The sequence below is a fragment of the Aythya marila genome (assembly GCF_965140915.1).
Source record: "Aythya marila genome assembly, chromosome: 2".
In the NCBI taxonomy this organism is placed as follows: domain Eukaryota; kingdom Metazoa; phylum Chordata; class Aves; order Anseriformes; family Anatidae; genus Aythya; species Aythya marila.
In genome coordinates this window covers 65,445,429-65,458,583 of record NC_139043.1, presented here as the reverse complement: position 1 = coordinate 65,458,583, position 13,155 = coordinate 65,445,429, and the positions used below count along the sequence as shown (strand labels likewise).

Here is a 13,155-nt window from a genome sequence, read left to right as displayed (position 1 = left end):
TCTCCACTTCTGTTCTGCAGCAGCCTGCTGGTACAAGACCCACAGATATGGATATATCTGGTGTAGCATTTGCCCTCCAGATCATCATTATGGCTGTTTAAACATTCAATATTTTACCAGAATAAAACTGCAAATCAGCAGCCAGATACACCAGCTGAAGTATAAAGTCGAGTCCTGTGCCATGGCTCCTCTGTACACAATTGACTTTGCTAACTGAGAGAACATATAAACACCGTGCAACTCTAAGCACCTCCATATGTTTGTCCAATTTTAAGCAAGCCAAGAGAGAAGCAGCCCACAGCCCAGCTGCTGGTTATTCAAGCAGTGCACACACAGTGGGAGCCCTCCCAGAAATCACTTTATATCAAATTTAAATAAGTATTTTTATGCCCAGCAGCAACAGCAAGCAATAGCGGGTACCTCTAGCAAAAACAAAGACTTTCTCTTCCCATGCAGCCCTCCTATGCAGAGTTTGATATCAGCGGCAATGTTTTGGGTTTGGTCTTCAACCAAGGAATGATTTGGTAAGATATTTCCCTTCTTTGTTTTTGCATTATTGAAAAAAAGACCCACAGTGTAGTCAGAAGACTTCCAAGCCAGCTAGAATAGCATTTGGGATTTGGTTTCTCTGATTGCTGGACATTCTGCTCTTGTCTACTAAAGTAGAAAACTCAAAATGCCAGCTTAGTTGTCAAAGAACTGTTATCAACTGAAACAAAGAACAGTCTTCCAAACCCAGCCGTAGTCTCACTTTAATAAAATCATTTTTTCACAAAAATGTACTTCATCCTTTCAAGATGGCTCACGTGCTGGGGGAAGAGATCAGAAGAGGCTTGGGAACAAGGTGCTGTGAGCTTACTTGTGAGCACAAGGCTGGCCCTGGAGTCAGCTGAGCATGTCAGGCAAGAGAGTACATCCCAAAATTGCCCCAGTGGAGGGCAAACAAAGGCTGATCATATGACAGAATGAGAGTCAACAGGCAACCACACAAAATCCCACACCTCCTCTGGGAGTGAGGTTTCTTTCGCCAGGATTTAATGATCTTCAACTACAACATATCTGCAGACTCAAGAATGTCACTCCCTTCTGGGTTCCTTTACTTGACATATTCCAAGCTATCCCCAAACAATTTTTGTCACAAACTGCAAGTCTTTCCTTACAACCACTGAGGTCTGAGATCTGTCTGGTCCTCAGTTTATGGTCACTGTACATTAACATGGATGCAGGCAACTTCTCCTCCAGAAAGACAAGATAGATAGCACAAGCCTTCCCGCTCGGACTTTAGTTGTGGGTAAGCTTTCCACAACATTAGCAACATTTTTTCTTCTTTTGAAAATAAAAATCCTTCCAGTCTGTCAAACAAAAACAAAAACAAAAAAACAAAAACAAACAAACAAACAAAAAACCTTTTCCTCTCCTTTCCTTTTCAGGATGGGATCCTTCTATGCGCCAGGGCTCGTGGGTATAAACGTGCTGCGCTTATTAACCTCCATGTATTTTCAATGTTGGGCTGTCATGAGTAGCAATGTCCCTCACGAACGAGTATTCAAAGCATCCAAGTCTAACAACTTTTACATGGGACTTTTACTGTTAATCCTGTTCCTCAGCCTCCTGCCTGTGGCCTACACCATCATGTCCTTGCCTCCTTCCTTTGACTGTGGACCATTCAGGTACTAGCAAAACACCAATAATGCATGGTTTTGGCTTTGCTACAAAGGATTAATTTCATGAAGTTTGAAGGCCTGGTCTTCAGCAAAGATGGTATACACGTAATACTTCTCCATTTTCTTTCTTGTTAAATCCCTAGTTATGTGAAGCCACAGGACACACCCAGTCTGTTAGGGGTGCTGGGTCTCCACTGAGCATGTCTGCTTTTCTCTGGAAGGCTCTACAAACCCAGCTTTTTTACTCCCTCCTCTGATACCTGATTGATGGTGCTTCCCCAACACACAGTGATGGAGAAGCATCAGAGGACAGCAGGGGTGGAACAGTCGGGTGCAGCCCCCAGGAAAAAAGCAACAGGAGCAGCCTTAAGGCTCTCATCAACATTATGGTAGCAAAACTAGAGTCTAAAACCTCCTAAGACCTTCCATAGAGCCAAGAAATCCCACAGCATGAACTGTGTTGCATTTTTGATGGAAAATAGCAGGAAATTGATAGGTCTGAGCCTGAGGAGTTGTTGCTTTTAAAAAGAAAAGCCTTTTTTTTTCCTTCCCTTCTCTCCGAAATTAGCACTGTTCAGAGCATTCAGTGGACTGGATTAACATGCCAATAATGTCTAATCTGATTGAGTAACACCATTTCCTAGGCCCACGGAGTCTGACACAGCAAAGAAACAGATTGGAACAAATTGTTATCCATCTGCTGATTGAGAACGACATCAGAAAGCTAAAAGACTTGGGGAGAAGGCAAGAGACCAGAATTCCATCTGTTAAGTAACAAGGATAGGTGTCAACAGGCAATATCCGAACATCTGTCAGGAAACTTGCTGCCTGCATGCTATCCCTAAGAGATGACTCACCTGAAATCAGAGCACTATTTTAATTCCCAATCACACCTTCAAAATCTACTCAGCCTGGTTCACTCCCCTCAGCATAACTTTCCACCCATAACTTGACTGAAAACTTAACTCTCCTAGGTTTAAGGCAGCCAATGAAGTTGGAGTCCCGCTTAGCCACTTGGACTTTATTGACTTTTGTTATAAGGAAGGAATCCAATGCCTTCCTGAGCAGAATATGAAGGGACTGCAAGATCTCACAAGGAAGCAAGCTTAAAGATGAGGAATAGCACTCACAGGGCTGAATTAATAGATACTGAGGAAGAAGGTCGATATGCAATCCAGCCCAATTTTTACGGATTGGTGCTACTTTCACACAGAACACTCTCATCTCTTTTATCAATCCAATTTGAAATGACTCTTTCACTGAGTTTCCTATTAAGCAATAATCACAACTTGTTATTTTTGTCCTTACTTAACAGCTCTTCAAGTTGATTCATTATTTCAGAAAGCTGGAATTTGCATATGGAAAATTACATCTACTATGAGAAGGCTGCATTTAATAAGAAATTGATCAGAAATGTATAGTTACTGCAATCTGTAGGTTTTTATACATTTCAGGATGGCAAATAGGCAGAATTCATAAAGGATCTGCACATTGAAATAAACATACTATCTTTTGGGGCAAGTTGGTTTAACAGAGATTATTTGTATAACTAAAGAAGGGAGAGAAGGGAATGGACTACAATGTAATTTGAAATGAAGTTATTTTAAGTAGAACTTTTACTTCAAAATCCTTGCTGGCCAACAGCAAGATCACGCTCACTGGCAGAGAGGAAACATACTACTTATCATCATTAAGTATCCCTCCAGGAGTTCTCTACACACATTAACTGAATATTTCTCTTTCCAGTGGAAAGAAAAGGATGTATGAAGTCATTCAAGAGACTATTGAGCTTGATTTCCCTCTTTTTATTGCCAAGATCTTCAGCTACGTGGCAAACCCAGGACTGATCATTCCTGCAATTCTACTCATGGTGTAAGTTTTCCTTGCAATATTACATGCCCATCTTGCAGGGATGGAAGGAGGTTGAAAAAATTGCTGTAACTTTAGCAAGGTACATCTACGGAGATAATGGCCTGGATGAAAGCAGCCACACTCCTTGTTGCCTCCCACCCCTCTCTGACCCCCCCTCCCCAGCCCTTGCCCGATCCAATTTCCTGAAATTTAATTTCCTAACCCAATTAAACACAACCTTGTAGATGAAACACATTGCTGACATAGACCTCGTGGTAGTCACAGCTTCCATCTCTAAAATTTTCAGTAGCTCATAGGAACTAAATGGACAGTCTCAGCCTGGTACCTTGTGGAGAAGCAATTTCTGTCACAGCTGGTGGTATTTACAACACTGCCAATACATGGCATTCAAAAATTACTTGTTCCAAAAATATGTGTTTTTTTCTTTTTTTTTTTTTTTTCCAAGTAATATATCTGAAATTTGTTTCAGTAGCATCAGATCATTTCAGCTTTGGAGCCACATTTGAAACCATGGTTGATCCTCAGTTCCTTCAGCAGCCTGACCAGGGCAGTTCTCATTTACTTGTATTTTTAAAAGATATTTTTGGCATTACTCGTGAGGTTTTCAGGGCTATCAAAATGAGTGGAAAAGCTGTGGCCAAAGTTTACAGACAGCTTTGAACATGCTAGGCTAAACAGATGGAGATGTGGAGAGGGTCAGGGAGCGTATTACACAGGCTTGCCTCTCTTACACTTCCTTTGGCATATGTGCATGTTGGAGATGGGCCTCTGGTCTGGTCTACTTCTCTTGGGCACTGTGATCCTTTGTTTTTACTAGGTTACACTGAAGATAATACGATTGAATTAAATCAAATACAAGTTTATGTGTTATGGAATTTCTTATAGGAACAGACTGAGAAAAATCCCAATTAAACTGAAAATCAACCAGCATCCCTCTACTTGCCTCAAACTCCTTACTCACGTTAACCTAAATAAAAATGATCAGTTACTGTAACTGGTGCAGACAAAAGAATACTTGGAAAAATCAGATCTGATGCACACAGAAGACAGTCTCGTGTCACATCCCCAGTACGGCCAAGCATATTATTGAATTATTAGCTCTAGTCCTGTAGGCTTCACAGATGCTACTGCTGATATGAAGTGCAGATATGACTGCAAAACTAATCCAGCCCAAATGAATAACCTTTACAAAAGAGCAGCAAATCATTTTTTGCGGCTTTGATGCAAACCCTCCAAAAAGGTGTCATGAGAGTGGTAGAATGTTGAAAATAACATTTTGGTCAGTGACAATCTCCTGTCCTTTACTCCACTGACAGCTGGGATAGTGAACAGCATGAATCCCATTTACCTGCTGAAGACATTCCTTTCATCATCCCTTTTCCAGGAGGAGGGCTACTGCTCACTCCCACACAACAGTCTTCCATGGATCCATCTCTCCGTAAAACACCATTTGGTCTCTGCCCTGATTCCCTTTGAAAAAAGAGATACCACTCCATGTCCACATTACCTAAAACATCCTTGCTTCCCACCCAGCTACACTATCCGTGCAGCTTTTGGGGATATTAAATATTCGTGACTTCCAGTTGTGTGGCTACTGAAAGGGTCACAGCCATTAAAAAAAAAAAAGAAAAAAAGAAAGCTGATGCTTCCACTGTGCCTAAATAAGTCAGACCTACAGTCTGCTGCTAGTAGCTCCTGCATGTCCTGACAGCATCAGATGCATGGTGTAAGTACTGCTTACTATGTGCATGTAAACTTTTCTTGAAAAAGTTCCAGACAGAATTACAGCCACCATACAGGTACTTTTTCTAAGGATTTTTCTCATTTTGGAAACTTTTCAGTTGAGAGAATCACATTTAATGCATGATCTTTGTACATCTACAAAAGCCATACACCACTAGCTAGAAGACAGGCAACACACAGAGAGACAGAAACTTAGGTTTACATCTCTTTCACCATTTTCTCTGGACTATAAGTCATATGCAAGACCCTGATTTCTTTCCTTCTCTCTAAAAGTTTTCAGCTTATGTTATGGTACAAGTAGCCTCAAAGGATTATGGAGGTGTTATATTTCCTCAGCAATCAGTTTCAGAGTGTAGAAGGAAAAAAAAAAATCACATCCTTACAGAAGAACAAAAATAACAACTCTAAAAGGCTTTGTTGGGACAGAGAGCCTAAATCACCAAGATCACCAAGACTGAGTTTTGGTTTAATTCTAGGCAAAGGGAAATAAATGTATTTCCTCCAGACAGACCTCTGAAAAAAGTCTCCAGAAAAGCCATCCAGAGTATCCCCTTCCAATCTCTCACGTGGAAACCAATATGATGGTAAATGGTGCCTTGTTGTGCTTAGAGTCAGACAGAATCACAGAATCACAGAATTGTCTAGGTTGGAAGAGACCTCAAGATCATCGAGTCCAACCTCTGACCTAACACTAACAAGTCCTCCACTAAACCATATCACTAAGTTCAACATCTAAACGTCTTTTAAAGACACTGTACTAAAATCCTCTAGCCTCATTTGATAATGCTGAGCTTGGGCCATATGTTGTGTTTGGGAACTGTCAGGAACTATTTTTTAGACAAAAGTTTTTTTTTGTCGTTGTGTTTTTTTTTTTTTGGTCTGCCCTTTTCTTTCTTTCCTTTTTTTTTTTTTTTTTTTAAATATTAGATTTTTAAATTTTTTCTTTTAAACAAAACAAAGCACAGTAGCAGTGAACTGAATGGATTGTGCTTTTCCCAGGAATGGTCCAGAGTCACTAAGCAGATGATGTTTATAATTAAGGAGAATAAAAGCTCTCTACAAAAGCAGGAGGAGACATTTTTGACAACCTAAATATTATCAGGTGGTAGTGAGACATCCCCAGACACTTGGGCTTGTTCTGAAGCATGCCCCTCTCTGCTCACCAAAGACCGGCTGTCAGCATACCCTCTCAGAACCCACTTGCCTTCCAGTGCCCACAAGCTTGGCTGGTTTCTCCCTTTGCTTTGGCATGTCCTTTTTGCAGAGGAAGAAAAAACAAAAGCCTGCTCCCACCTGGTTCCTGCTTGTTCTCTGTTCCCATCTCTGCTCACTTGCAACTGGCAGACTGTGAGTTGAGCAATGCACTTTTCAGGAGAGTGTGCAGGTCTTTGTTCTGTCATGGTTTTCCTGGTTTCCTATTTGTTTTTCTGAGCTCCTTGACTAATCTGTTTTGTCTCCTGTAAGACATAGCATAAAGCCACATGTTTTATCAGCTGTATTGATTTTCCTCCAGAGAACAAGCTGAATGAGCTCACCATCAAGAAAGGACCTAAGGGCCATGGCTGGTGTAGAGGAAGACAGACAAGGCAGAGGCAGGCAGGCTGTTTTTCTTTTATTTAAGCAGAGCTGAGCTGTTAGACTGGTTCAGCCCACCTTAACTGACTTTGCCACAGGGCAGCTTCAGTTTTTCCTAAGCCTTGAATCTTTTAAGGTAGCTTGGAGACAGCCAGTGAGAAAAGTACATGTGAGGAGGTAGGTAAAACTTAAATGGTGAACTTGAGCCCTTATCCCCACCAAGTGAATTTGACACTGGCCTGCACAACATCCTTGTTTCTTAGTTGGAGACACATGGATTTGAGAGACGGACCACTCAGTAGATAAGGAATTAATTGAATGGTTGCACACAAAGAACTGCAGTCAACAACTACATCCAGGTGGAGACCAGTGATGAGTAGTGTCTCTCAGGGGTCTGTACAGGGACTGGAAATATTTAACATCTTTGTTGGTGACATGGACAGTAGGACTGAGTGCACCCTCAGGAAGTTTACTGATGACACCAAGCTGTGTGGTACAGCTGACATGCTGGAGGGAAGGGGTGCCATCCAGAGGAACCTGGATAGGCTTGAGAGGTGGGCCTGTGTGAACCTCATGAAGTTCGACAAGGCCAAACACAAGATCCTGCACCAGGACCAGGGCAATCCTAAGCACAAATACAGGCTGAGTGGAGAATGGACTGAGAGCAGCTCTAAGGTACAGGGACTAGGGGGTGTTGGGTTCAAAGAAGTTCAGCATGAGCTGGCAATGGGCAGAAGCCCTCAAAGCCAACCATATCCTGGGCTGCATCCAAAGAAGTGTAACCAGCAGGCTGAGGGAGGTGATTCTACTACTCTACTTTTGTGAGACCCCACATGGAATACTGAATTCAGTTCTGAAGCCCCCAGCATAAGAGGGACATGGACCTGCTGGAGCAAGTCCAGAGGAGGACTACGAGGATGATTGATCAGAGGGCTGGAGGACCTCTCCTATGAAGACAGGCTGAGAGAGTTGGGGTTGCTCAGCCTGGAGAAAAGAATGCTCTGGGAGACCTTATAGCAGGATTCTAGTACTTAAAAGGGGCCTACAAGAAAGCTGGAGAGGGACTCTTATCAGGGAGTGTAGTGAGAGGACGAGGGATAATGGTTTTAAATTAAAAGTGAGGAGATTTAGACTAGATATAAGAAAGAAAATTTTGCTGATGGTGGTGAAGCACTGGAACAGTTTTCCCAGAGAAGCTGTGAATGTCCCATCTCTGGAATTGCACCCAAATATCCCAGGTTGGATTCAAAGCCAGGTTGGATTGGGCTTTGAGCAATCTGGTCTAGTGGAAGGTGTCCCTGCCCATGACAGAGCGGTTGGAACTAGGTGATCTTTAAGGTCCCTTCCAACCCAAACCATTCTGTGATTCTGTAAGTGGCAGTGAAATCCAGGCTCAGGAATCAAGTCTAATTAAGTCGCATAGGTAGTCCTCCCTGGGATATTTGGGTGCACATAGGCCCACTATATGGGTTGCGATGGGTCCTAAAGAAAGTCAGTTTGGATTTTTAAGCTTCACCTGGTGCTCTTAGGAAAGCAGCACGTCCATGAATTTTATGCTTCCTCTCTATGAAGCTTTCTTTCTCCCCGATCCTAACACTACAGCAACATTTGTTTTTGTAGCCTTGCTATCTATTACCTAAATGCTGTGTCTGAAGCATATCAGCGCGCCAATGCAGAGCTGAAGAAGAAAATGCAAATGGTAAGTACTTGCCCTGCCAAGCCATGTTTGAAATACCATGTACTTCAAGTTTGATGTAGACGTATGCTTTTAAATTACTTTTCATTCAGACCACATTAGTGACACAAGGGGAGGATGCATTTAATGGTTGTTCATTCCACTCTGATAACATTTAATGGCTAACTGCAAAAAGTGGCCACATCCCATAATAGATTGCTATTTTATACATCAGAACTATAATGAGTGTTCCCATAAACTGCACTTTCCACCTACAAAAATAAGTTACCTCAAAGTTCAAGTAATGTTTTGGAGCCTGAGATTTCCCAGGGACAATGATAAGTCTATCAAAACAGTAGCCTGATTTCACACAAGCTGAAGAGCAAAGAGCCCTAAATAACAACATGGCAATAATGTTTCATACCAGTAATTATCAAAGCACTTTACAAAGGAGGCTGGTATCTGTCTTTGTTATATAGATGGGAAAAACAAGATGTAGACAGATGAGGTGACTAGAATTTGCAGGGTAGGATTTGGACCTTTTGTTACTCAGAATTGAGGGAGGTTGCAACATGCAGAGGACTATGATGCAAAGATGCCTGAACTAACATGAATCAGGTCTGGAAGCAGAACATCTGCCGAACTGGAGCTAGCTCTGCTCAGATAATTAGCCTCAACGAGAAACAGCAGAGCTATGACCAAGAATGCTACCAGGGCTGTGCTGGTCTGGTGGTAGCGGTCTCCCTCAGAGTTGCTGGACCCTGCCAGAGACTGTTGTATGACAACCCACTGAGCTCAGCAAGATTTGCTGTGGTTGTTCAAATGACTGCCAGGTTTGTCCAAGGGGACAGAGGCCTCTCTGTGGTTTGGAACCTCTCAGCTGTATTTAGGCCATGAGTCACTTTGGACACTGTGGCTCCATCATGCAATACCTTCCAATGGGGATCTAACTCTTGGGATGAGGGGTGGAGCTGGAGTGGCATCCATCTGGGTTTTCTCTTTGCATAAGAGAGGGAAGCCTATTCTTTCCTTGTCCCTACCTCTTCTTTCCTGTCCAGAGCAGGAAGAGCTCCCTGTTTTTCCTCTCTCTCTGTAATCCAGATGGAAATCTTTTGAAGACCTAAATACACACACACACACACAAACAAACAAACAACAAAGATAGCCTTATACTACTCTTCATCACCATGCTGTTGTGCCTTCCTCCCTTCTTCCTCATCCACTGTTGTTTTTTGTTTGTTTGTTTTTTAATCACTGGTACTCCTACCTACCACCTAAAATGCAACTTTGAAACAAACCAAAACTCCCATGGGGACAAATGGACAGCTGCAGAAATCCAAAGGTCTGGTAGATATAAAACACATTATCAGAAAGTGCTTTGCCCTAACAGGAGCAGAGACATCTCTTCTAAGGTTCTTGGTCCTGCCTGGGGTGTACTTTCTTTCCATAAAAAGTTTTTAACCCTAGGTCACTGGACCAAGGTTCAGCAACACTTTGAACTTGGCAAATACATTACTTTCCTAACAACAAAACCACATAGCCAGGCCAAGTATGACATCAGGCCACCATTTCACAGATTAGATCTTCACTTTCAAACTAAACCAAATGATTTTCATTGATGCAGCAACGTGAAGAGGATAAAAACAAGAGAAACAACAAAACCAACAATAATTCCATGATGCAAGATCTGGAGGATTTACTTGCACCAAGTACAAAGATTGAAATCTATCCCAAACAAGCAGAAGGTAAAAATTAAACAACTCCCACAACCTTCCTGATAAGAACCCCTTTGTCATCCAATGGTGACTGGGAAGGATTGAGAAAATGGGGTAGTACAAGGCTGAAAGGAATCAGATAAGTATAACTGCACAGTTTTTGTCCAATTACAGAAGTCCATGATCCACCCAGGAAAGGCATGTTTTTAGACTAGAGTGTGTGTCACACAGGCTTATCAAGGCATGGGGGTTGCACACAAAATTTTTTATCCAAATCCCAGCTACTAGTCATGCCAGTCATGAAACCAAGAACCCATTAAAAGAATGAAGTTTCAACATTGTTTCTGGACTGATGAATTAAGCCAGGTGTGACTTTTTTTCCTCTTTTACAAATCAAGGTTTTCATTGAAAAACTTGTAATGAATGAGATGGAAGCTTTTTATATGACTGCTTTGGTCCTAGGGCAAATAGATATATGTGGTAAATTCTGATGAGGGGGTCCCTGGCTGGTCAGAAATGTGCAGAAAACAGCACTGGTACCAGAGTCAGGGCAGTCTTGAAAAAGAGATTTATTTTTCAAAGAAATTTTTCTTCCATTCTCTGCCTTGGACCTGCCAAAGCCTCCTGCTCTCATTTGTAAAAAACTGTGCAGCACATGCAAAAGGTGTTGTATTTATATCAATGCAGATGAGGAAAGTAAATTAGTACCATCATAACCACCTTGCATTTAGATGGATAGCTGTTTCTTAGAGAGGCCAAAATGAACTGGAAATTTTGGACCAACCCAGTACAGATTCTTCCTGGAAGCAGATCCACAGCATTCATTTAAATTGAAATAGTTTTTGCAGCATTGTGGGTGTATTGAAAATAAAGACTATAATCAGCAATTGTCTGTGACCACCACATGGGCCACATATACCAGCACAGTTAGGAGGACTTATGTCTTTTAAATTCATCAATGAGAACCAGCAAAGAGGACTTACTGGCTCTTGTCCAGGGACTAACTGCCTTATTTATGGTTTCCTCATTCAGATGCTCAGGTGTGCTCAAGACACAGGTTATTGCATGCAGAAAAAACAGCATCCACTGGGGAAAAGAAAGAAAAGCACTGTTTGCTTTCAGGAAAATAACAGTCATAATCTTTACTCTAGGTAAGAAAATAGAGTCTCCTGATCAAGTCATCCCTTTTGGGAAACAAGGAAAAGCAGAAGTCCTGAATGGCAGTCCCATGTCTGGTGGGAGAAGAGCAGTGCTCATCCCGCCACCACACTTGCTTGTGACACGGCCACCGACACCAGGCATCTGGGCACCTTACTCTTATGCTGACAAGCCTTGGCCAGGGGCGCACCCACTGGGACTAGTCCCTGGAAGGGGGAGAGGACATCCATGCTACTCACATGCTGCTCGATAAGCTCAGCAACGTTGTTCCTATTTGACATTAAAATAGAGGTGTTGCATAAACAAGAGTAGTTTTTGCAAGAAATGACTACTATATGTTGGTCCACTCATGATGATCTGTATCTACCCAACATTGATTCTATCTAAAAATGTTTTGTTTTTAAAAAAAAAAAAAAGTTCTTAGAAGTTGCAACCCTTTATTGCTTGTTTTGATCATAAAGGGAATGGAAGAGGGTTGGACTGGAACTCCGTCATAGCGTTGCTAAATTACTATGTAGAAAATGACCTTGTGGCCACTAACAGCTGCATGGTGAACACACTTGGTGGAGTGAGCATCTGTCAGACCCTTTAAATATTTATTCAGTTAATAAAAACAATATGAGTTTACCTGTCAGTTCAACAAAGATTTTTTGCTGTCCCTACCTGAGGAATTAAGTAGTCTATAAAAGTGAGTATCCCTTTCCAGCTGCATGGCAGCCAGTACTGGGAATAAAGGTCTCCTAACAGAGCAGCACAAAAGGAGGCTGTCAGCTGTATTGTCCTTCTTGATAGCTTTGCTCCTGTCTATGCACTCCAAATTTTCACCCTTTTGTTTCAGCTCTGCTGTGCAACACTTTCTCCACCATTTTCTCTGGGTTCTCACTCTGCTCCTCTTTACAGTCTTCTCACAGTAGCTTCATTATTTCAATTCCTAGATATGACTTCTGATTTAGTAAGATTACACAGCACAGTTGAGAGACTAAAATTGCCTGATTACATGACAAAGCCCTTCTTCGTCTCTGGAGCATGGGCACTTTATCTCTGCTGCTCCCTCAAGATCACTCCTTCTAGATCACTAGAGTTCTAGATCACACATAGGTCTGTACCACGGGGTCCATCCATCAGGAGCAAACTGCTCCAGCATGCGTTCCCCACAGGTGGCAGCTTCTTTCAGACCCCCTGCTCCTGCGTGGGCTCCTTTGCACGGGCTGCAGTGCCAGCCCGGGGCCTCCTCCTGCTCTCCATGGGCCTCCTCCAGGCCACATCCACCTACTCCACCAGGGTCTCCTCCATGGGCTACAGCATGGAGATCTGCTCTGCCATGGGACCCATGGGCTGCTGTGGGAGTATCGCCATGATGCCATGAGGGTCAAGAAGCTCTGTGGTTGGTGATAACATCGGACTCAAGGATGAAGCCATGAGGAATGTGAACAAGTTAGAAGGAACAAAGTATGGTGATTCAGGAGACCCCTTGCTGTCTCAAACTGCTTGTTCTCCAACCCTTAAGACATGGAAGTTGCTAAATGTTTGCTGTTGCTGGGCAAAGTTGTTAACCAACAAATAGCTAGTGGGAAAGACTGCTTGTAGAGATAATGGTATAAGAAGGGAGCTTGTCCTCAATAAAATTGTTGAAGATATTGATCCCTAAAGATATCCTGGTGTCCACGTGGTCATTCACCACAGGCTGCAAGGGGACAACCGGCTTCACCATGGTCCTCTCTACAGGCTATGGGGAAACTTCTGCCCCAGCGCC

The 13,155-nt window shown here is 42.5% G+C and overlaps 1 protein-coding gene across 1 annotated transcript in view; it reads left to right on the top strand.

Moving 5' to 3' along the window:
- Positions 1–11,655, top strand: part of TMC2 (transmembrane channel like 2) — a gene marked incomplete at both ends in the record, with an annotated part of 34,356 nt that extends 22,701 nt beyond the window's left edge. The window contains 6 exons of the mRNA XM_082755356.1: positions 457–524; positions 1,431–1,670; positions 3,411–3,536; positions 8,475–8,553; positions 10,154–10,274; positions 11,396–11,655. Of these exons, the coding sequence (XP_082611482.1) occupies positions 457–524; positions 1,431–1,670; positions 3,411–3,536; positions 8,475–8,553; positions 10,154–10,274; positions 11,396–11,655 (894 nt within the window). The remainder of the gene's footprint in view (positions 1–456; positions 525–1,430; positions 1,671–3,410; positions 3,537–8,474; positions 8,554–10,153; positions 10,275–11,395) is intronic.
- Positions 11,656–13,155: the final 1,500 nt, after the last annotated feature.